General features: G+C 47.5%; 1 protein-coding gene across 3 annotated transcripts in view; it reads left to right on the top strand.

Moving 5' to 3' along the window:
* RNF165 (ring finger protein 165) overlaps positions 1–14,658 on the top strand; it is a 126,678-nt gene extending 112,020 nt beyond the window's left edge. For 2 of the 3 annotated variants that reach the window (XM_023207608.1, XM_023207606.1), the window contains 5 exons: positions 1,035–1,164; positions 3,674–3,778; positions 4,084–4,179; positions 9,893–9,999; positions 10,453–14,658. In XM_023207608.1, coding sequence (XP_023063376.1) covers positions 1,035–1,164; positions 3,674–3,778; positions 4,084–4,179; positions 9,893–9,999; positions 10,453–10,570 — 556 coding nt within the window. In that variant the 3' untranslated portion in view covers positions 10,571–14,658. The remainder of the gene's footprint in view (positions 1–1,034; positions 1,165–3,673; positions 3,779–4,083; positions 4,180–9,892; positions 10,000–10,452) is intronic. The other variant, XM_023207607.1, reaches the window with a different exon arrangement.
* Positions 14,659–25,375: the final 10,717 nt, after the last annotated feature.

Below are 25,375 nucleotides of genomic sequence, written 5' to 3'. Positions count from 1 at the left end.
TTTGAGACGGAGTCTTGCTCTGTCGCCCAGGCTGGAGTGCAGTGGCCAGATCTCAGCTCACTGCAAGTTCCGCCTCCCGGGTTTACTCCATTCTCCTGCCTCAGCCTCCCACGTAGCTGGGACTACAGGTGCCCGCCACCTTGCCCGGCTAGTTTTTTGTATTTTTTAGTAGAGACGGGGTTTCACCGTGTTAGCCAGGATAGTCTCGATCTCCTGACCTCATGATCTGCCCGTCTCGGCCTCCCAAAGTGCGGGGATTACAGGCTTGAGCCACTGTGCCCGGCCTAAACAATTTTTATTTATTTCCATTTCTCCTGCAGTTATGCTTGTCAGCCTGCACATTGTCCTAACTCTGGCCAGTGGAAGCCTCTTCAGGATGGCTTCTGAGCCCTTTTGCCATCATCCTAGTAGTGTTTTGATAGCTCTCTTGTTTCCAGTTATGACAAGATGTTTCCATCTCATCTTATACATTTTCTCTCCAGATCTGAAATTGACCATTTTCCAAATTAGCCATTGGTTCATCCTCAGTGCAATTCATCAATCAATTTGTTTTTGAGCAAAATGAATTTTCCTATATTTTTAGGAGTGGGATGCCTGTAGGTCTAGGTGTAGAGGTCTCTCTCGTTTTCTCAAAGTGGTAAAAATACAGCCTCGGCTCCCTCTTCCACTTTTATCTGAACCTTGTCTTTCCCTTACTTGGTGTCTCTGGCTTGCTCGATTTAGATTTTTCTTTCAGCATTCCTCTCAGAGACAGACTTTGTCTTAGGAGGGAGCTTTGGTCCCCTAGTTTAAAGAAGTCTCCTAGAGCCTGGATTGCTCTAGCTCCTTCAGACCTTGCAGAGTCCCTTCCTTCTCTGGGTCTCCGTTTCCTTCCCTCTAAAGCGAGAGGAAAGGCTGGGAGACGTAAAGTCCCTTGCAGCTCTGGCAGTGTGTCACTCCGATTCTGCTCCATAGGCTTGATGTCTGAGGTCCCTTCTGTAACCTGATGGCTAAATCACATCACCCTATGGTTCACCGAGGCTGTTTCCCTGCAGGGATCTCAGTGTGGACGCTGGCTTGAGTCCTGCTCAGTTCCAGGTGCGGCCCATCCCACAGCACTATCAGCATTACCTAGCGACTCCTCGAATGCACCACTTTCCCAGAAACTCCTCCTCCACGCAGATGGTAAGTGAAAGAAAATGGACTCCCTTGTGCCTATTGAGTGCCAGTGGTGGTCTGAGGCCTGCGCTCCCCTGTGCCCCTGCTCCTACATGACCCTGCTGCCCTGTGTATCAATCCCCTATCCCCTGACTCCCCTGTGCCCTGGCCCCCTTGTATCCTGGCTCCCCTGTGCCCCAGCTTCCATATGACCCAGCTCCACTGTGTATTAAGCCCCTATACCCTGACTCTTCGGTACCCCAACCCCCTTATATCCTGGCTGCCCTGCAGTCCAGATTCCATATGACCTGGCTTCCCTGTGTATCAATCCCCTATGCCCTGACTCCCTTGTGCCCTGGCCCCCTTGTATCCTGGCTCCCCTGTGCCCCAGCTCCTACATGACTTGGCTCCCCTGTGCATCAACCCCTATGCCCTGACTCCCCTGTGCCCTGTCTCCCTTATATCCCGGCTTCCACATGACCCAGCTCACCTGTGTATCAGCTCCCCATGCCCTGACTCCCTTGTGCCCTGGCCTTCTCGTATCCTGGCTCCCTGGCAGACCAACAGCTCCCTTCTCTTCCCAGCTCCTATTCGCACTCTGGCTTGATGGAGAATGAAAGGGGACCTGTTGGACCAGAAACTGGTTCTGCTGAGGGGAGCAGGAGTGGGCACCGGAGGAGTGGAAAGGGGCAGCATGGCAAGGTGTGGTCTGTGGGTAAAAGGCTCAGGGCTAAGATCAGGCAGAGTAGACCTCGCACCTCATATGGCCTCATTTAGTTTCCTGTGGTCAGTACCTCCCTGGGCTTTGGCTTTACTAATCTGTGAAATGGAAATGAAGATGCCTGTCTTGCCCATCTCACAGGGTTGGTGTGAGGATCAAAAGAGATCCCAGCGGGAGCTGGGCCTAGCCTGCAGATCCAGTTCTGCCTTTTTCAGAGGACAGGCCTTCTTGTGGCTGCAGAGTGCTGAATCATGGGTCAGGCTGGGCTTGGGGGCCTTTGGGCTCCTGACATTGCAAGCTGCATGGAATTAAAATGAAGATATTCCATGAAAGCTGCAAAAGCTTGATTGAAAATCTTATTTCCAGGTAGCTTCACTTTGCTGCCCTAAAGCATAATTCTACCTTCCAACCCTTGTCTCTGTCACTAACCACTCAGTTCCTCACAGTCTGCTTTTTGTATAATAAGGAGCTTGCATGAGTAATTTTTGGAGTCCTTGTAAGCTCTGAGGGTCCATGCTTTGTGTGTGAAGCGCCATCTCTTAAGAATAAAGAAGCAAACATTTATTGAGCACTTACTACATGCCAGGCACTGTTGTAAGCACTTCATATAAATTATCCCATTAATCCTCTCAAAAACTCCCACAAAAGAGTATCATCCTGATTTTAAAGATTGGAAAACTGAGGAAGAGAGAGGCTAAGTAACTGGCCCTGAGACATACAGTGAGAAAGTGGAGGAGCTGTGATGGAAACTCCTCTCTGACTCATAGCCAGGGTAAAGGAGAGGTGAGTGAGGCAGGCCATGCAAGAACAGAGTCAGACTCTCTTTATTTAAAATACTGACATTTTGCTCAGCATGGAGGTTTTTTGCATTTATTTGACTTTAAAAAACATTACATTGAAATATTATTGATCTTGATTACTGAGGCTTTTGGTGGCCCTTTTAATTTTGTGCCCCCACCTTGGTGCCAACACTAACCCAAGCCTTTAACCATCAAACTGCTCTTGGAGGCAGTGCAGAGTAGGGGTGATATGGTTTGGCTCTGTATCCCCGCCCAAATCTCACCTTGAGTTGTAATAATCCCCACATGTCAAGGGCAGGACCAGGTGGAGATAATTGAATCATGTGGGGGCAGTTTCCTACATGCTTTTCTCATGATAGTGAGTGAGCTCTCATGAGATCTGACGGTTTTAAAAGAGACCTCCCCATTCGCTTGGCACTCATTCTGTCTCCTGCTGCCCTGTGAAGAGGTGCTTTCCACCATGACTGTAGGTTTCCTGAGGCCCTCCAACCATGCGGAACTGTGAGTCAATTAAACCTCCTTTCTTCGTAAATTACCCATTCTTGGGTATTTCTTCATAGTAGCGTGAGAATGAACTAAAACAAAAGGTGAAGGGAATGGACTCTGCCACCCAACTGCCTGGGTTTGAAATCCTGGTTCTGTCCCTTGGTTGCATAACTTGAGCCAATTACATAATCTATTGTACCTCATTTACCCCATCAATAAAATGGGGATAGTAATAGCACCCACATTATAGATTAGGTGAGATAGTTCAATTAGTCATGTAAAGTGCTTAGAACAGTGCCTGCCATGAAGGTTAGTTGTCACTTTATTAATTCTGTTATTACTTCTGGGGCTTGTCCAGGCAAAGCTTGGTTCTTGGTGAGAGAAAAGGGACACAAGAGAGGGAAAGACAATACTTCTGCCCACAGCATCTCAGGGTGTACTGAGTGGGTTATAGGCAGAGAAGTTGCATGCTGGACTTATGGAGAAACCTTGAATCCTTGCTCTATCCAAGGCATTTTCTCCCCAACAGGTTGTCCATGAAATCCGAAACTACCCTTATCCTCAGCTTCACTTCCTTGCTCTCCAGGGACTAAATCCCAGCAGACACACCTCCGCCGTACGGGAGAGCTATGAGGTATGTTGCTCTGTCTGGTACCAACTGGGCTGGTGGAGATGCCATTATTGTTTATCATCCCTTTTCCCTCCCCACCTCTGCTGGTGAGTAGGGTATGGTTGTCAGGAAGCTTCAGGGTTAAGAGTAAGAGAGAGAAGAAGGGAGAGCCGGTAGAGATATTGCAGTCTTTCAGCATCAGATGAGTTCTTCCTGATAGCTATGTGAATGCTTCCTGCTCATGTCTTCCAGCTCCCCAATCCATATCCTGTGTGCATGTGGGCATTTATACATGCTGAGCACACATGTGCACATTTTTCTCTTTCCAGGAGCTGCTGCAGCTCGAGGACAGGTTGGGTAATGTGACTCGGGGAGCTGTACAGAACACCATTGAGAGGTTCACCTTCCCCCACAAGTATAAGAAGGTGGGTCTGCCAGCAGGCCAGCCTGCATAGTCAGGGAATGGGGCAGGGGGGTTGTCTAATTGACTCTGATCTGGTTGTTCACAGAGGGGTGCAGTCCAGAATCTAGAAACCTTTGCTCTGGTTAGATGTTCTAAGGCTGTGAAAACTTCCCAGGGTCATGTTACTTTTTTGTGCCAGGTGTGGCCAGGAGGGAAGATGGGAGGCCTCTCAGTAAAGGAGGAGAGCTGGGTATGCACGTGTGCATGTGGACTTGCCATTGGGTATATTACACATGTATACATTTATAGGTGTCAGGCACATAAATACTTGTCTCTAAATGAGATGGGCCAAGGGGATACCTGCACAGAAGGCTAATATTTGTCTTAGAAAATAATTCCATGTCCAATCTCACATGTGAACCAATGAGAAACTAAGGCTTCCAAGCAGAGGTTTTCAAATCTGACTGAGTGTCAGAATCACCTGGGGAGCTTTTAAAGCCACAGAGTCACAGGTTTTATCCTAAGTCCATAGAGGTAGAATCTCCAGGGTTAAGAACTAGGAATCTAGGACATGATTACAGCTCAGAAACCTGAGTTTAAATTTTTTTTAAATTCAAATAAATGAAAAATTTTGGAAGCAACCAAGATGTCCTTCAATAGGTGAAAGATAGATAAACATACAGTGGCACATCCAGATAATGGAATATTATTCTGCAATAAAAAGAAATAAGGACTGGGCACAGTAACTTGCACCTGTAATCTCAGTGCTTTGGAAGGCTAAAGATGAAGAATCACTTCAAGTCAGGAATTCAAGACCAACCTGAGCAAAATAGTGACACTTCATCTCTACGAAAATTTTAAAAAGTTAGCTGGGCTGGTGGTATGAACTTGTAGTCCTAGTTACTTGGGAGGCTGAGGCAAGAGAATTACTTGACCCAGGAGTTCAAGGCTGCAGTGAGCTATGATTGCACCACTGTATTCTAGCCTGGACAACAGAGCAAGGCCCTGTATCAAAAAAAGAAAGAAAAAGTATAAGCTATTGAGCCGTGAAAAGACATGTTGGAACCAGAAATGCACTGAGGAATTATTAAGTAAAAAAGTTAGCCCGGCCGGGCGCGGTGGCTCAAGCCTGTAATCCCAGCACTTTGGGAGGCCGAGACGGGTGGATCACGAGGTCAGGAGATCGAGACCATCCTGGCTAACATGGTGAAACCCTGTCTCTACTAAAAATTACAAAATCTAGCCGGGTGAGGTGGCGGGCACCTGTAGTCCTGGCTACTCGGGAGGCTGAGGCAGGAGAATGGCGGGAACCCGGGAGGCAGAGCTTGCAGTGAGCTGAGATCCGGCCACTGCACTCCAGCCTAGGTGACAGAGCGAGACTCTGTCTCAAAAAAAAAAAAAAAAAAAGTTAGCCCAAAAAGGCTGTGTACTGTATGTTTCCAAATATATAACATTCTGGAAAGGGCAAAACTATGGAGACAATAAAAAGATCAGTGGTTGCTAGTGGGGAGGGAGAGAGGAATGAATGAGTGGAGCATAGGGGAGTCTCAGGGCAGTGAAAGTATTTGGTATCATACTCTAACGGTGGATACATGACATTATGCATTTGTCAAAACTGATAGGATGGTACAACACAGAGCAAACCCTAATGTAAACTAAGGAACCTCAGTTAATAGTCTATTGATACTGGTTCATTGATCATAACAAGGGTGCCACACTAATGCAAGATGTTAATAATAGTAACTGTGTGTGTTGGGAGTATAGGGTATATGGGAAAACACTGTACTTTTTGCTTATTATTATTATTATTATGAGACAGAGTCTTGCTCTGTTGCCCAGGCTGAAGCACAGTGGCATGATCTTGACTCACTGCAACCTCTGCCTCCTGGGTTCAAGCAGTTCTGTCACGTCAGCCTCCCAAGTAGCTGGGATTACAAGCATGTGCCACTACACCCGGCTAATTTTATATTTTTAGTAGAGATGCGGTTTCACCGTGTTGCCCAGGCTGGTCTTGAACTCCTAACCTTAAGTGATCTACCTGCCTTGGCCTCCAAAAGTGTTGAGATTACAGGCATGAGCCACCATGCCCAGTCTGTTTTTGCTTAATTTTATGTAAACTAGAACTGCTCTACAAAATAACATTTATTATAAAAATAAATAAATAAATAAATATTAATACATTTTTAAAACATTCATCCTTCCCAGGGGAAATTAAAAGCAAGAATCTTAGAGGAGGACTGTCCTCATCATGGTCAAGCCAGAGACCATCTTGAGACCCTAGGGTGCATTGGTCGAGAGCACTCTTAGAGTTAGAGCCAATTTTGACTCTCCATTCTACCCCTTATAGCTCCGTGACTTTGGACAACTTGCTTGGCTTTTCTGGCCCCTCCCTGTCCACTTCCCCCTTTAAAAATGTGAAATGGGAGTGATCTCATTAGTAGCTACCATACGGGGTGCTGTGGGGATTCAATGGGATGATGCACCTGAACAGCTTGGCACAGTGCCTGGTACCTACTAAGTGCCCAGGAATGGTAAGCTGCTGCTACCTTGATGCTTTCTCATAGGCTTTCCCCTAGCCCATGTGCTAGTGGTGTCAATGTCAAAGACCATGAATCAGTATAGGCAGCTCCTCTCAAGGCATTGGATTTATTCATAAATGATTTTGACTGCAGTTATTGGGTACCTACTATGTATCAGACCTTGGCTAGTGTGCTAATAGAGGAAATGGCAGCATTTCAGTAAATAAGGATGTCGTCTACATGGGGAAAATGATCATTCTCTGGAGAGAGAGAGAGAGTTTTAAGCTATTGGAGAAGAACATAGAAGGAAATGAGTGGTGTATTTGAGTCCAGGAGCAGCACCTGTGTCCTGGACCAGGGGGTTTTTACTCCTACCAGGGATGCACACTTCACCTGCTGTCACTTCAAAAGGCACAAGGAAATTGTGAAGAGAACCAATGCTAAGAATGAAAAGGGGAAATGGACTGAATCAAGTAGATAAAGGGCTCAGGTAAAAAGGAGAATGAAAAGAAGGGAATAAAAATATTATTAAAAAGAAAAAAAATGAATTAAAAATAAGAAATGACAAAAGTTAGGAACCAAATAAAATGTGGAAAAAAACCCTTAAAAATTATACACAAGTGAAAAAGACAATAAAGAAGAAAAAACACCTTAAAAATTTAAATTGAGAGTGTAATTATATATAATAAAAATATACTTTAAAATAATGATGTAAGAATAAAAATATAGAAAATACCGAGTCAAAATAGAAAAATATGCCAAGAATAAGAACTAGAAAGAGATATGAAAGCAACACATAAAATTAACATCAATAACATCGTAGTTAAAAGGGGGCTGGGAGCACTAGCTCATGCACTTTGGGAGCTGTGGGAGGAGGATAGATTGAGCCCAGGAGTTTGAGACCAGCCTGGACATCACAGAGAGATTTTGTCTCTACAATAAAAAGAAAAATTAGCAGTCATGATGGTGTGCACCTGTAGTCTCAACCACTAAGGAGGCTGAGGTGGGAGGATTGCTTGAGCCTGGGAGGTCAAGCCTGCAGTGAGCCATGATTACACCATTGCACTCCAGCCTCGGCAAGAGTGCAAGGCCGTCTCAAAAAAAAAAAAAAAAAAAAAGTTAAAGAGAAGGTTAATGAAATGAGAAGATATATAGATTAGACAGCAAAACAGGGTAATATTAAGCTAAAATTACTAACTATAAAAGGAAAATCATGAATAATGATGGCAAAAAATAATAGAAAGTAGACAAATAGGTGACTCTTACCAATACATTTTATTGGACCTCCCTTTTCTAGCAGGGCCAGCTAAATGAAGGCCACTCTTCCAGCAAACACAGCTGGACTCTTAAGCAGGCAGATCATCATGACTCTATTCATACTCAAAAGCCATGACAATTATACGGAACTATGGGTGTAATTCTGATTTTCTGGATTCTAGATAAGGGAAAACTTATTACAGAAGCCCAGCAGGGTTTGCAGTGGAGTATATAGGGCACAGTGAGGCAGAAAGCAGAACAAATAGATTTTCTTGTGTGTTCCAGTGAGGTTACAGTATTCCCCAGACTAAATCAGACTCAGGATCTCCAGAGTTTAGGACCAGGGGCCAGAGAAGGGAGACTTGGCATCTGGGCCTTGCCCCGCAGTCATTCTCTGGGTAGTCTTCATCTTGTGACTCTTCAGATTTTTCTCTTTGCAAAATGACCTTGAAGTCAGCCTGTCTCTGGAGAGGGACAGAATGGGTAATTTTCCTCTTATGGTTATTGTTAGACTGTTTCATGGCACAGTGGGAAGATGTGAAATGAAAAGTGGGCTGATTTCACTCACTGATTAGATTTCTTCTTCCCAAAATATTTACCAAGTACTAATACGCTTTGTAAGTGACCAACTATGGGGCTTAAAGAAGAGTAAGCCACGAGTCCATGCCATCTGAACTTGAGACTTTACATAATGGTAAACTACATAATGATTCTACATATGGCTTCTGCATAATAGTAAACTATTTTCAAATAATTAGCATAAAATTAAAAACAGTACAAGGGAAGTCAACAAGTATAAACAGTGTTTCATGATTGCTCTACAATAGTGCCTGTCTTAAGTGAACTTGATAAATCCCACAATATAAATAGTTTATAAAAATGGCTACAGTTTGTAAGAGTTGATGTCTTCATGTAGTTATCAGTGAATAAATGAGTCAACAGTGGTTGACTGAAAGAATAAATGAAGCCTGCTGGGCCTGAAAGTGGAGGGAGAAACCTGAAGGCAGGAATCTAGGTTGTAAAGGGTGTTGAGGGGGAGTGGATGGTGTGAAGGGACCAGAAAAGGGAAACTGTTTACAGTTATAGCTTTGCAAAGGATCGATTCGTTAGGAACCCAATTTCTTTCTAAGCTCTGTATCCCTTGAAAGTGCCTGGGACAGCAAAAATGATGTCTACTTGACCTCTTCCTACTCCCCTTGCTGCAGAAGAGTAGGTGGGAAGGAGTTCTGGGTATTACTTAAGAACTTTGGCTGGGCGCAGTGGCTCATGCCTGTAATTCCAGCACTTTGGGAGGCCGAGGCGGGCGGATCACAAGGTCAGGAGATTGAGACCATCCTGGCTAACAAGGTGAAACCCCGTCTCTACTAAAAATACAAAAAAATTAGCCGGGCATGGTGGCGGGTGCCTGTAGTCCCAGGTACTCGGGAGGCTGAGGCAGGAGAATGGCGTGAACCCAGGAGGCGGAGCTTGCAGTGAGCCGAGATTGCGCCACTGCACTCCAACCTGGGCAACAGAGTGAGACTCCGTCTCAAAAAAAGGAAAAAAAAAGAAAGAACTTTATGGCCAGGCACGGTGGCTCACACCTGTAATCCCAGCACTTTGGGAGGCCAAGGCAGGCAGATCACCTGAGCTCAGGAATTCAAGACCTGACCAACATGTGAAACCCTGTCTCTACAAAAATACAAAAATTAGCCAGGCATGATGGCAGGTGCCTGTAATCCCAGCTACTTGGGAGGCTGAGGTGGGAGAATCCCTTGAACCCAGGAGGTGGAAGTTGCAGTGAGCCAAGATCATGCTATTGCACTCCAGCCTGGGCAACACAGCAAGAATCCATTTCAAAAACAAAAACAAACTTTAAAAAACCTGACTCCCAGGGGAAGAGCAGCCTGTAGGTGAAAGCCAACAGCCACCAGGTGAGTCTGCCCAGGTAATGAATACTCCTCTCTCTGCTTCTCATAGCGAAGACCCCAGGATGGCAAGGGCAAGAAGGATGAGGGGGAGGAGTCAGACACAGATGAGAAATGCACAATTTGTCTGTCTATGCTGGAAGATGGAGAAGATGTGAGGTAGGAGACCGCCATTTTGATTCCCTCTCCCCTCTCTTATAGGTATTGGTGACCAATCACTGCGCCGTGTGTCTGAGAGTGGGGGTGCTTGTTTGCTTGTGCATGTGTGTGCCAAGTGTGCTATAATGTGCTTCATGGTTGCCCTGGGAAGGTAGGGTATGAAATGTTCTAGATGTGTGATGACCGGGTGTGGATGCGAGTGTAAAGTGTAAGAGAATGAAAAGTGTAAGAGAACAGTGTGGTGTTCTGTCTGAATGGGTCTAAGACAAAATTGTGGCTTTGTTTCAGGTTCATCTGAAAGCGCTTCCTGGTGGAGGCTTCACAGTTTCCCATCTCAGCCATAGCCTCCCTCCATAGCCGGGCAGTTCCCAGGGGTCCTAAGTGTGTGTCTCCTGGTCTGCTCATTGTCCCTCAACTCCTGCAGGGCCCCTGACTCTCCCTCCTCTCTTCCAGACGCCTACCCTGTATGCATCTCTTTCACCAACTGTGCGTGGACCAGTGGCTCGCCATGAGCAAGAAATGCCCCATCTGCCGAGTGGACATTGAGACACAACTGGGAGCCGACAGCTGAGGGAGGAATTAGCCAGTGGACACCCCATTTCCTTCACCAGGTCCCCCCACGGCCATAGCCCTTGCAGCCAAACTTTGCCTTCTGAGCCATTTGATGTAGAGGAAAAGCCTGCAAGCACATTTGGTGGAAAGAGGAGTTGGTGGTATCGGTGTCGAGGGAGAGGAGGGGGTGGGGGAGGACCCACCTCTCCGGAATGGCGACTGTCCCCATCCGCCTGGCTGAGCAGGAGAGAGGGAGCTGGCCGTGCCCAGCGCAAGGGCGGGAAGGAGGGGCCCAGGCTGCGGAGAACCCAGGTGGGATCCTGAAGGCACTAGCTGACAGATGGGCCCCTCAATCCTGTCCTCTGAAGGATTGTATATATACCTCTCGACCATGTAGGAACCATGTAGGGGTCTCTAGCTATTTCTGTGGATGGCAGCCAGAGCATGTTAGCTTAAGAAAAATGTTGTGTGTGGTGCTCTAGTCATCTTGTGGTGGACATGTCGCTATTACCGAATTCGCACCAAATATTTCTCATTGAGTTTCTTGTTTTGGTGCCTGACCGAACCAACGACAGCCCCAATCTTCCCGTCTTTATGAGAGAAAAGGAAAAAGGAATCAAAGGTAGAAGAAAAAAAAGCCAAATTCTGTTTACGGTGAAAAAGGATTTTGTTTTTCACCCAATTAGGGAGGCGGGAGGGGGGTTCTCGTTTCGTTTTTGTTTTTGTTTTTACCTTGGCTTTTGTTTTTCTCATGTTTACAGTGCACGGAGTGTGGAAGGGGGTCTGGGAGAGGGAGAGCTGGAAAAGGAGCTGATGGGGTCTTATTCCGGCCTCTGAGGGTTTAGCCGAGGTGAGGGAAGGCAGCAGAGCTCCAGTAGGTGAAGGGAGAGTTCATCTAGGCGGGGCTCCCCAGGCCCAGGGCTCAACTGCATGACCCCAGTTATAACCCCCACCCAGTTCCACACTAAACCAGGGAGGGCTCAGCCCTCAGCTACAGCTTCTCGCTGTGTTCCTGGGAGCGGAGAGGCCCATGCTTACTCCAACTCCTTCCTTTAGGTTGTGCTCTTGCCTGTCACAAAGAGGCAACATAGCCACTGCCTCCCTATGCAAAAAATTAACCAGATGATGCAGATAAGACAGCATAGGTGATGGCCGCTTGGTCTTGGCCACAGTGCTCTCAGCCAGCACTCAGGGCTGAGGTCAATACCGCGGACCTTGGGGAGGAAGCTGAGCATCCCCTGGGATGTCTCCAGTCCTGATACAGTCCCTCAGAGATGGCCCTGACTCTGAGGCCACATCAGCTGGGTTTGGGAGGCCCCTCAGCTTGGTTTGGGAGGCCCCGTGTCCCTGGTCTCTGGCTCCTTCTCTGACTCTTTGATAATCTTGGGCAAGTCCCTTTCTTTCTCTGTGCCTCAGTTTCCTTCTCCTTTGAGTGGGGAGAGATAACAGTGCAAACCCATTTCTGGTCCTGCTACCTCACCTAGATGTTGTGAGGATTCGTATTCTCTGTCCAGTGTGTTCTATGCTCTCTTCTGAGAACCTGGTGGGGTGTCGGGATGGGCGTACTGGGAGACACAGACCTGATACAGTGTGTCTTTCTGCACCACCTCACAATTTCCTGAACCCCAAAGGGAGCAGAGAGATAAGAGGACAGAAGAATGGAGATGGGAAAATCCACCAAATTCCAATCCAAACCCAACTTTCTTTCTCCCTATGTGGATGACACCAGATTAGCTGGAATTCTGCCACCTTCCTTTGTGCCCCATCCCGGACCATTCCCCCATTTGCACTGCTCTCTAAATCTCCCCCTCACCTCCATCCCTAACCCAGTCTCAATGCTCTCATATCAGTAAGACCGGGGTGAGGGGGACAGGATACTTGTCACGTATTTGAAGAAATTCCATACAGTGAAGGAAATTTGAGTCTGTATTGCTGCTACAAGGATAAAACCAGTACCAATGGGTAAAAGTAACAGGCGGGCAGATCTTAGCTTGAGGAAGACCTTCTAGCACTATAGGTTCATGTGGGAATGGCTGCTCTGGCCACCCGCAGGCAGAGAGTGGGGGAAGTGGCTCCTGGTAGGAGGTTTCTCCCAGCACTAATATCTTGGTGTTCTATAAAATCTTTATTGAGTGCCTACCGGTGCAGGCGCTGGGAGAGACGATAGCTTTGAGGAGCTCGCAATCTAGCTGAGGAGACAAGACACATCCAGTGCTGCCAAAATGGTGAATAACCTGATTCAGTGTTAGCAGCAGTGAGCATCACAGTGTCCAACTCAGTAGCTCCAGTGCATGAAAATGTCTCCAGGGCTGAAGGCTGGAGATCCCACCAGTGGGGACAGCACATCTGAGTCAGGATTTTGGGGGAAAGCTAGTTACTGATAGCCACAGGAAGTTGAGAATTCTGCCCCATTCTCTCCAATGGCTGGGTGAAAACCAAGAATTCATCGGAAGATGGCTTTGGCCTGGAGGTAGCTAGGGTGATCTAGGAAGGTCATTCCTCTCTTAATCTCAGTCTTTCATTCTTTCTGCTGAGACTGGCCTGAAAGGCTGGCAAGTGGGAGGGAGTCAATGGAGAGGCCAGGATAGAACTAGAGCTGGTGTCCCAGGTTCCAGTCTGGGCTCTTCACTGACAAAGTGGGCAACACTAGAAACTTCCCTTTGTCTCTCTGGGCCTCAGTTTCCTCAGTTACAACCTAAGGAGGTTGGATTGGATGCTTGCTAATTTTCTTCTGACACTCACACTTTGTGATCCTCCCTAACATCAACACATCTTCTTCAAGGTGGCAGAGCTGTGTGCCCACTCAACTGTTGAAAAGGACTTTCTGTGGGCACACACTCTGTTTCAGACTGGGCTGGGGGCACACATACTGAGTGAGTCAGTGGGCCCTGGTCCCCTTCCCCTCCCAATTCTCTGCCCCAGGCTAATATTAGGGACTGGGGAGGGGACCACCAGAAGTAAGAGGGAAGCTGCTTACTTTGGGGTTAAACCCTGAAGCCCCCCCTCCTTCCCATCTCTGGGGACCTTGTCCACTGCAGGTGGGGACAGGAGGTGATGGGGCACTCAGAACCCTGCAGCTCCCACTTCTTTAGCCCGGCAGCTGTTTGGGGGAGAAGAGAGGGCCGGGATCTGTGCTTCTGCTCCTGGCACTGGTCAGGGAGTCTGGGAAGAGTGGAGAAGAGGCAGGGTCAGGCCTCAGCATCTCACATCCACCACCTCCAGGAGGGGAGACCACTGGTAAGTCCTCCTCCTGCTCAACTCAAGGGACTCAGACCCTTTCTTGACTGAGACGCATGAGTGCCTTCTGGGGTGAGAGCAGCCCCAGGGTTTAAGTTGGGCGTCCTAGCCGCTGCTGCAGCTGTGCCGCCGCGGGTCCACCGAGGATGCCAATCAATCAACCCAACACCACAAGCCTGGCTGGGTGCAAGCAGAGGGTGAGCAGGGGCTGCCCCTCCACCTGGCCAGGACCCCCTTCGGCCCCCTATCGCCCTTGGCCACCACCTGTGGCAGGACTCAAGCTCCTCTTCTGCAAATGTTCCCAGCCTCCGTGCAAGTATTCTTAACTCTTTACGCCTAATGAACAAGCACAGTTTTTTCAATGGTAAAGAAAAAAGCACCAGACTTTTTTTCTTTTTTTCCTAAAGAAATCCCCTAAGCCCCCCGCCTGCCGGCGGGACAAACACTCCCTGCGTGGGGCTGTAGCAACGTCTGTCAGGCCCCCTTGTGTTTCATCTCCTGCGCGCGTAGAGCAAATGCTAGAGCGATTTCAGCTGATAGAAAAACAAAAATGAAAAAAAAAAAATACAAAAAACAAAAAACATGGCACGTTGCTAGTTTACAGGGTTTTGTGAGTTTAAATGCCTTATATTTAACAATCATAATTTATGACTAACTTGTAGATATCGTGGGTTCTTATTTAATTATTTTTATAGTTGTTTTGCATTTTTAATTATAATTTATTTATTTAGAAAGGATACTAATTTTTTTTATTACTCCTATTACCTCATTTTGGCGTTGTTTCTGGGAGTGGAATGCTTTGCATGCATTGGTACGATGACAAACAACTACGAATACAAAAAAAATTTAAATAAAATTCTGCAAACTTTATTTCGTCCAAACTATCAGGGTGTGTGATTGCAAGCTGTCCTACCGTGGTGCTGGCCTCTTTGGATACATTCCATACGAAATGCAAACCTTTGATTCTGTATGCTGTGATCTAGTGAAAAACTCCAATATAGTGACTGTATTTAGCACATATATAAATATAATTTGCACTTGTCAGCAGACTGGGGTAATCCTTTCACTTGCTATCCTTGGCACCCCCCTCTCCCCACAACCCCACCTCTCCAGCATGAACCTGCCTTTCCTAGTCCCTCGCTCCTCCCACAACCTCAGCCCACCCAGCCGCTATCCTCTGAGGAAAGTCTTCGGGCACTAGGGGTCACTGTCTCCACCTGGCCTCCAACTCCAGAATTGGAGTCCTCCAGACACGACAAGAGGAATATCAGAGAGCCAAAAAGCCTGATTTCTTAGAACGAGCCCTGGACTGGGGAGCTGAGAGGCTCAGGTTTTCAGATCTGCTCCATGATAGACATCCCAGTGACCCTGAGCAAGTCCCTTGGCCCCTGAGTCTCAGTTTTCTGGGTGGGGTGAGTGAGGAGAACTGGGAGATCTTTAGGGTCCCTTGGATTCAAGTAGATTATGACACAGATCCCGTGGGAAACCACTGTGCTATGCTGTCTCACCTTCTCAGGAGAGAAGAAAGAGGGAGAAAAGGCAGGGCGCGGTGGCTCACACCTGTAATCCCAGTAATTTGTGAGGCTGAGGTGGGCAGATCACTTGAGGTCAGGAGATTGAGACCAGCCTGGCCAACATGGTGAAACCCTGTCTCTACTAAAAAGGCAAAAATTAGCTGGGTGTGGTGGTGGGTGCCTGTAATCCCAGCTACTCGGGAGGCTAAGGCAGGACACTCCAGCCCGGGTAATAAGAGTGAAACTCGGTCTCAAAAAAAAAAAAAAAAAAAAGAGGGAAAGAGGGAGAAAGGATTGGGAGGAGAAAAGGAGAGGAAGGAAGAGAAGAATAGAGAGAGTGAGCTGAGAATTTATCTGAGCTTGCTCAGAGTTGATTTCTGGGAGGGTTTCTGTCCTGTTATATGTGGCATCCTGTGGGTGACAGGGAGGTGAGTTAGGTGAACACACATGGGACATGCCCTTTCACAAGGCTTGGGCAGTCATTTGGAGAGTGAGCTGAAATCCATGTCTTGTTAGAGATAGGGATGGGGTAGGCAGAAAGGAGCCCCAAACTATGGGTTTGGGACTGGCACCTCCATCCTATCATCTCCCAGAGCCTTCATTGTTGAGATGCTTCCCATGAAAAACAGATTGGGACATAGATTTTGGAATCAAGGTCTCTGCTCCCAGCATTTCCTCTGTCCGTCTCCCTCTGCCTTTGCTCCCTGGGGGCTGTGGGCAGGAGGAGCTTCTATGGAGGACTGGGAGTGGGCCTCCAGTCCCCCTGCCCCTGTAGAGGAATAATGGGGGAGGACATGGAGAAGCCACCGTCAAAGGCTGGCACAGCTGTGAGCCTGATGCCTCTGAGCCAAAAGGAGGGAGAGGGAGTTCACGCCCCTGAGAGTAGCCCCCTGAGTCAGCTGGGACCAGGCCTGTCTGCTTTTCTCCTGCCTCTTCTCCCTCCCCTCCTTCCCAGCTTATCCTCCTTCTTGCCTCTTTACATCACTGCCTTTATCTGGTGGGGATGAGGCCCCATGGGGAAGGTGCTGATGTGGAGGGAGGAAGTGGAGACCGAGATTCGCCATACTGCCCAGCGAGGCTGTGTGAGCACCGGGCTGCGTATGGTCCCCAAAGCCTCAACTCTGCCCCAGCTGAGCGATGGATGCCCCTCTGGCCTTCCTGCCCAGCTTCCCCTTTTGCCTCCAGCCTGGAGCCTTGCTTTCCCTGGGGACAGCTCATGGAGTCCTCCACCACACTGGAGGGAGCATGACCACCACACTGCTGGGCCTGGCAGACACCACGTCCTTGGCAGGGCTCCTGGACGGGCATGCCTTACGCTGCTCTGCAGGGTCAGAGAGGAAAGGGGCCCTTTGCCCTGGCTGGCCTGTGCCCTCACCTTTGAGCCTCTGCCCCCACTCCACCCCTGGCCTCGGATGCGGCTCATTTCTCAGCCATGGAGCCAGCCGCACCAGCCCTTGAGGGGGTAATTTGGTTGCCCCTGGTAAGTGAAAGGATTATCCTCAGTGTTGATTGTCCTTTTTTGTAATCCTCCTGCTGTTCTGTTCTGTTGTGCTGTGCAACATTTTGCTACATAGACTATTTTATAGCAGAAAGCTAGAAGAATATTTATTATGAATATTAAAGCAATAGTGCATCAATGAAAAGGCGGAGACATTAGGAATTGTGTAAATGCTTAGATTCACTTTTGGTGGATTTTTTGTACTTTATTTATAACTAATAAAAATGAACTGCATTGCTAACTACACCTTACTCGTGCTGGGTGTTTATTTTGGTGCATACCCAGGGCATGTCAGAGGAAGCCTGTCCAGGCCTCTGTCTTTGTCCAAGATAGGAGACACTATCAGTTATCTATCTAGCTCTCACCAACTTGCCTCGTTCTCTCTCCTTTTTCTCTTATTTTCCTCTTCCCTTTCTACCCTTCTTTCACCCTCTTCTTCCCCCCTCCCACTCCTTCTTTTCTCTTATCTCTTTCTTTTACCTCTTTGTCTCTTAAATAATCTGTTCTATGACTGTGGACCAACCATCTAATTCACCTATTTCCTTTAGGTATGAATTGTAAAGGGGATTTTTTTTTTTTCTTGAGTGTAGTGGCACAATCACGGCTCACTGCAGCCTCAACCTCCTGGACCCAAGCCATCCTTTCACCTCAGCCTTCCAAGTAGCTGGGACCACAGGTATGTGTGCCATGATGCCTGGCTAATTTTTTTATTTATTTTTATTTTTTGTAGCAACAGGGTTTTGTTATATTTCCCAGGCTGGTCTCGATCTCCTGAGCTCAAGTTATCCTCCCAGCTTAATCCCAAAGTGCTAGGATTACAGGTGTGAGCCACCATGCCTGGTCAAAAGTTCCCATTTTTGATCAATCTTCAGATGAGTGTTTGAACTGGAGGGCTACTTGGATTCTCCATAAAAGAGAAGGAACTTGATTTTCAATGGGTGGTTGGTTTTCTATTTCCTTATAAGAGCCCATGCTCACATGCTCTTTGCATTGTCTAGAATCTGCCCTCCAAAAAGTGTGGGGTCAGTGAATGAAAAACTGCAAACAGAACCCACACTAATGAACTTTGAAAAAAAAGTAATATATTTTATTTTGTAGGGCAGTTTTACGTTTACAGAAAAATGAGCATAAAATACAAAGATTTCCATCTATCCTGTCATCTCCACACCAGTTTATCCCATTATTAACATCTTGCATTGATGTGGAGCATTTGTTACAATTGATGGACCAATATTGATGCATTAAGTAAAGGCCATAGTTTACATAAGGTTAATGAATGTTTAAATTCTTAGTTTTTGTTCAAGTGAGAGGAACCTAAGTCTGTAGTTTTCCATACCTTTCTCTCTGTATCTCTTTTGATCCATGTGCTCACCCCAGCCAGTCCTGTGAATGTGGCATGACATTTCTCTTCTCTGGCTCTGCTGGTGTGGATGGTAGCCTAAGCTCCTTCCAACTCTAAAATGCCACAAGTCTCTATTTCAAGTTCCTACCTCCCTCTATTATCCGTTTGTCTGTTTAATCTGTTAACATTTACGATGGAGGTGATCCTGGGAGGAAAGGTCTGGGCTGCTTTTGGGGTGAAGGGAGAGGGATTCGAGAACAGCAGTTCTCTTTCCTTGGATTTTGTGTCCACTCAACACATGAAAATTTATTCAGTCTTCCTAGACTCTGTCCCCGCCCCTTTCCCATTGCAGCACCCAGGAGAACGAGGTTCTCAGAAAACATCCACGTATGTGCCCTGTGACTTCCTGTCACCATAATGACCCCTCAGGTTAAGGAGGAGTGAAATCTGTCTTCATCTCACTCCCAGACACTCTCGGGTGCCTCCCAGCCAGTACTTTTCTCCCTACAGCTCCCCCAATCCTCACCATCACCTGCAACCTCACACCTGGCCCCTTCCTCTCTCTCCTCCCCAGTGCTCTGCAGGCCATGGGAAGCCCCTCCCACTCCTGGGAAGTGGGAAACAAGATCCTTCTCTTGCAGGCATTGTCCTGTCCTCACTCCCTCTGACCCTCAGTTACATGCCCTATTCAGCAGTCTTCAACCTGGCAAATAACATGTCTCTACCCACACTTATCCACCACTGAGTGGCCTGGGATTTCCACCCTGGTCCTGCAACCAGTCACAGCAGCTACTCTTTGGTCTGTTTTAAATATGGAGCTTCTGTTGAACATATCGTTTGATGGAAAGCCCACTCTTGAGCTTCCTGCGCTAGCTGCTTGCTGACTTGACTTTGGGCAAGTTACTTAAACTCTTTGTGCTTTGGCTCCTTCATCTATAAAATGGGGATAATAATGGTATCTGCCGCATAGGCTTTTATGAGAATTTGATGAGCATAATATGTGTAAGCACTTAACATGTGTCTCAAATATAGTGAGCATTATATAAATATTAGCTGTTAAGATGATGACGAAATTATTTGTTTTAAACCCTGCCTTCTGTTGGCTTTCTCTTTGATCTCTTGGCTCTCCTCCCTCTCCTTTTCCTAGGTGGTTTCCCAGACCTTATCAATATCTACCCTTCTCCTCTGGCCACTTCCTGCCATGGTCAACCACCAGCAGTCCCTGTCTAGCAGGGGGCTAGTGGCTGAGGTCTCAGCACCAAGACTTCTCAAATCACTGATAGAAAAATTTTTTTTCTGCATTCAGTTGGAAACTCTAGAAGAAAAGGCACATTGAGGCCACTAGGCTAGAAGTACAGACCCATCTTCCCTCCTGTTCATAAGCAACCTCCCCTGCAACACCATTCAGGTGCCCTTACCAAAACTACCCCTTCTACCTTCTACATTTAGGACTAAAATGTACTTTTCTCTCCAGGCCCTCCTGTCCAAAATCTCCTTTCTTAGAGACTCTATTTAATCCCTTTGTCCAAGGCTGAGATGGCCCCATCTGTTCCCTGAAACTCCCTTATCTTAACCTTGCTCAGGGCATTTGGGGATGTCTGTGGGTGGTTGATACCTGGTGCCAGGCTCTGAAAAGGGGCTGGTAGTAATGGGAGTGCCTGTTCAGGATGGACACACCAAGGGTCCTCAGGAAGTAGGGCACCCATAGCCCTGTCCAAACTCATCCATTTGTACTCCACAAATCAATATCCAGAAAGGATGTACCTGGACTGAGCTGAGTTTGCTTGTACCAAAATTTTGGATGTAAAGAGTTGTTTAGCCAAAGAACCAAGAAAACAACATTAGAAGGCTTTTGTTTAACCTACTTAAAAGCGAGAGTGTTTTTTAGACTTCGGTGCAACAGTTTGTATGTAAATAGCTTGTGCTAATTGCAAATAAGTCTTATCTCTTCTTTAAAGTAGACCCTGAGGGATTTTTATCTGGAAATACTTTGTTAGCAGTTACTCCAAAGTAATATAATTACTGTTCTCTCCAAACATTCTTTAATACAGACTGTGTCTGAATCAGGGGAGGAAAGAAGGAGCTGATATAAAACCTTGTCACTCACAAAGCCATCCTTATAAGGAAGAACTTTCGAGCCATGTGAGCCATCAATCCCCAAGGGGGTGTGGGGAGAGAATGAGCTGCTCTTGCAAGGACTGCAGGAAAAGAAAAGGAGGTGCTGGGGGGACGGAACCCTCCCCTTCCTTTGTTTTCTTCACCCTGAGCCCTAATGAGGGGCTTGGCCAGAGAGAGGTGGCATTTCAGCACAAACTGTCTATCCTGGACCACAGGATGTTAGCAGAAGAGGTATTGGGGTGAGAGGTTGAGGGAGGCCCTTTTCCAGAAAGGGAGCTGTACACACTCACCATGCTGGCTGCCTGGTCTCAGCCTCAGGATTAGGACTGTTGGGATACAGAGTTCCAGGGCAGCTATAGGTAGAAGAATAGCTTTCTGCTGGGGCCAGGATAGGAGGAGTTCACTCTCAGGTGCCAGCCCTGCATTTGCATGAGCTTGAGGTTGGGTGCCTTCTTATGTTTTGCACCCTGGGCCTTTGCTTGCCTCACCTCAGTCCTGGCCCTGCTTTCTGCCCTGCCACGAGTATGAAGACTTATTGAAATGCAAAACCTGTCCAGGTGTAGTGTAATCTCAGCACTCATGCCTGTGACCCCAGCACTTTGAGAGGCTGTTGGAAGAACACTTGAGGCTAGGAGCTTGAGACTAGCCTGGGCAACACAGTGAGAACCCTGACTCTACATACTTTTTTAAAAAAAAAATCAGCCGGTCATAGTGGTGTACACCTGTAGTCCTAGCTACTTGGGAGGCTGAGGCAGGAGGACTGCTCGAACCCAGGAGTTCAAGGTTGCGGTGAGCTATGATGGTGCCACTGCACTCCAACCTGGGCGGCAGAGGAGACCTTGCCTCAAAAAAAGAAAAAAATAAATAAAAAAGGCCGGGCGCGGTGGCTCATGACTGTAATCCCAACACTTCGGGAGGCCGAAACGGGTGGATCATGAGGTCAGGAGTTCAAGACCAGCCTGGTCAAGATGCCCAAAGAAGCCATCTCATCCTATAAAAGTACAGAGTTGGAATCTGGTTGATGAATTTGGCAAGACTCCCAGCCCCCTCCCTCTCCCCTCTCCCCAACCACACACCTGCTCCCACTTCCTCTACTGCTGCCCCAAGGCCTGCTCCCGAGGGGTCCCATCTGGGCACCCAGGGTGTGGAGGGCCCCCATCAGACAGCCAGGATCAAGCCCAGCCTTGCCCCTGTGTGACCCTCAGTGAGTCAGAGGCCCTCTCTGGTTCTCCGTCCTTGCTCCTGTAACGCAGAAAGGCTGCACTGGTGTGGGGCCTCATCCCACCTTCTTTGTTCCCCCTGTATCTCCATAAACAGCATGGCTGCCTCTGGTTTCAGGAGGCTCCCATTGGGTGAAGAGTAGTCTCTGCTTTCTCGGTGCTACCTGAAACTCGTTATTACATTCTATTTCCTTTGAATAAACCAGTAGCAACTGTTTTGTTAAAAATGGAAGATGTGTCAGACATGTGTTTTTAGGTACATGTTTCCAAATCTGTGGTTGTAAGGGTTTGAGGTAGCTTATGATAATACATAAAGTATCCTTATACACACATTTGTAGTTATTTATTTATCTAAAGCCAGGACGTAGGAACTAAAAACTGGAGATGGCTCCATTTAAATTCGGAGATTAAACTCATTTGTTCTGGAAGCTCCTCTTAAAGAAACACAAAAGAATCAGAAACACTTAAATCCACTGGGCCTAGGCGATGAGAGATGTCAACAAAGTGTTGCAAGATGAAAGAGGATGGATGAGATGAAACCGATTAGCAGAGAAAAGAAAACTAACACCTCTTAGCCTGCGGCTGAGAAGCCAACGTGAAGGAAGTTTCTTAAGGATTGGAAGTGCCAGAAATCTCTAAAGGGTGGAGTACAATGAAGAAGCTGAAAACAGGAAGATGGGTTGAAAGTTTAAGGAGCAGTTAAAGACTGGGATTCCTTTCCCACCCTCAACCAGGGACCTACTCACTTACTCCCATACCCCATATTCCAGAGACATTTACTCTCTGGAGAACTGTCTCCAGACAGAGATCTGAGGCCCTGGGCCTGGGGACAATAGGCTCAGGGGAAGACGGCAGTGTGGGACTGCACAGCTGGCAGTGGACGTGAAAGCCCTCACTCTGCGTCTCAGGCCACAGCACGCACCCAGCTCCACACTTGCTTCCCAGATGTGGAAAACGTGTCTGGACTTCCATAAAGACATTTCTGTATGGGTCTTCATCTGGGGGCGGGAGGCACTGGCCTCTCCTAAGAGGCCTGCGAGGCCATTTTCCCTGGTGCCCTTTGACATGGACTAGGCATGTGGCTTTGGGGACAGAGAGTGGAGCAATTCTGCAGGAGGCCAGAGCAGTGGCGTCAAAGCACTCAGCTCTCTGAGGGTAGAGTCCCACCTGTGAATGACCTAGAACTGGAGGAGTGCCCTCAAGCTCTCTTGCACATATACTGGTAGCCTCATACGGGTAGCTGCTGGATCAAAACCCAGCAGCCCAGAATGAGCTACAATGTTCCTTTGCGTGAGCTTTCAGTGCAGATACTCAGTTGTGAGTAAGGGTATTTGCACGATGAGCTGGAAACATTAAGGCACACACACGGGGTTTTTCCAGAAGAGATAGGAAGAAGGATGAATTCAGTCTCTCCAGTTACTAGAGTCATCTCCCTGGACTGAGGAGCCTCCTAGGGAGCCTTCTGCCTTGGGCAGGCTGCAGGGTCAAAAGCCCAGAGCTTTGGGAGGGCTGGAGGCATCAGGAAAGACAAGGTTAAGGTATGGGGGGAGGGGAAGTAGGGCCCTGGCTGGAATACCAGGGAAGAGGAAATACGGGATGCTGGAGTCAGTGTTTACCTTTATCATCTAGACCTGGGGCAGCCCTGTTTCATCAGCTTGCTTCTGAGGCTGAAGTTTTCTTGGCAATAGCCTGGCAGCCTCTCCCTCTAGAGTGCTGAGCTGGTTCCAAAAGACAGCAGGATCTCTTGGAGAGGAAAAAGTCTCAGGTTTCAGATTTTTGTCTTTGTTAGAGTCACAGTGGGACAGAACAAGAAAAATAATGAGAGTGCATCTAGTCACTAGAGTTACAAACCTAATAAGTAGTAGGGCTGAAACTGATAATGACCGTTAACACTTCCTAAGCCCTTACTGGGTGCCAGACACTGTGTTAAGCTGGTTACATGAACTGCCTCGTTCATCCTTATAATAATTCCATGACATTGGGATCATCTCCAATTTTCAGGGGAAAGGGAGGCAGAGGGTAGTTCCATAACTTGCCCAAAGTACACTGCCAGGAAGTGAGGCTGGGCTTTGAACCCAGACTCCAGAACACTCAACTCTTACCCTAGGCTGCTCCCCTAGGCCCCAGGTCTCTGAATCACAGTTCTTGGCCTTTGGCTTTACTCCAGGGATGTCCAGGGATGCACATACAGTCAGTCCTCCATATCCTTGGGGAATTGGTTCCAGTACTCCTGCATATATCAAAATCCACGTATGCCTAAGTCCCTGAGCAAAGCCCTCAATCACAGGCTTTGCCTCTATGGATATAGAGGATCTCTGCACTTTCACTTCTACCAACCTGGTCTGGACCACTCTCATCTCATGCTAGGGCTATTGCAGTAGCCTTCCAGCAGATTTCCTGCTTCTACCCTATAATCGATCCTGAATACAGCAACCCCAGTGATCTAGTTAAAATGTAAGTTAGACGATGTCATTCTCTGCTCATCCAATAGCTACCCGTCTCTTTCAGAGTACATGCCAGAGACCTTCAACTACCTTCAAGGTCCTGTAGGACTCATCACTGCTCTGTCCGTATCTCCTACTGGCTTGCTTGACCTCATGCTGCTTCTGCTACAGTGGCCTCCCTGAAGTTTCAACAACATTCCAGGTTTATCTTTGCTGTTCCATTTACTTGGAGTGCTTTCCCTTCAGATGTCTACATGGCATCATCTCATCTGCATTAGGGATTTATTTATTCAATGTCAAGTTTTTACCACCCTATTTAAAGTTGCAAATATCCCCCATGTTTCTCTTCCCTACTTTATTTTCCTTCATTATGAATTTCCATATGACATATCATGCAGTTTATTTATTTGTTTGCTTACATCTGTTTCCCCCAGTTAGAATATAAGCTCCGTGAAATCCAAGATTTTCATTTCTTTTACTTGCCACTTTTTCCCCAGCACTGACATGCAAATGAATGACCAGGGGTAACTTCTGCTGAATGGCTCTAGGCTGGACCAGGACTCCTGGCGTTGTCCTTCCTCAGCCCCAATAATACACAGAAGCTACCTGAGGCAAAGGGTTCCATGGATCCCCTGAACAATCTTCTCTTCTATCCACCCCAGGGGTGAGCCCAGGGCCACTGTCGCTCAATACACAATGTGCATGCCCCAGGAAGGGTTTGAAAACTGAAGTTCCCAAACTTGGGAATTCCATTAAAGGGAGAGCTGGGCTGCCAGAAGGTTAAGCAATAGGTCTTTGGAGAAATGATTCAGACTGGCTAAGGGGCTCTTGGGCAATAGTTGAGGGATCAAGAAGAGTATCCTGATCACAGATGATTAGGTTGGGCTTCCTCAAGTCCTTGAGCTGGGATGAGTCTCATCATAGAAATTTTTCTAAGCCATGAAATAGACTCATTTACCTACACACATCCATCCACCCACCAGCTCTCCATCTATCCATCCACCCATCCACTCATTCATCCACCCTCTCACCCATCTATCCATTTATCCATTCATGCATCCAGCCAACCAGTCAGCCAATAAGCTAGCTAGCCCCCCAGCCACCCATTCACCCATCCATCCACCCTTTCACCCATTTACCCATCCATCCATCCACCCACCCACCCATCTATCTACCCATCCACCCATTTATCCATCTACCCACCCACCCCTTCATCTATACATCCACCCATCCACCCACCCATTCCATCCACCCATCCATCTCTCCATCCACCCATCCAACCACCCACCTACCCATGTATTCATCCATCCACCCATCCAACCATCCATTCATCCACACACCCATCTGTCTACCCTTTCACCCATTCACCCACTCATCCATCCATCCATCCACCCACCCACCCATTCATCTATCCATCCACCCATCCACCCATCCATTCACCAATCTATCTA

Source organism: Piliocolobus tephrosceles, chromosome 18, assembly GCF_002776525.5.
Source record: "Piliocolobus tephrosceles isolate RC106 chromosome 18, ASM277652v3, whole genome shotgun sequence".
NCBI classification, from domain to species: Eukaryota; Metazoa; Chordata; class Mammalia; order Primates; family Cercopithecidae; genus Piliocolobus; species Piliocolobus tephrosceles.
The sequence above is the reverse complement of the archived record's forward strand: the minus strand, read 5'-3'. Positions and strand labels throughout refer to the sequence as shown.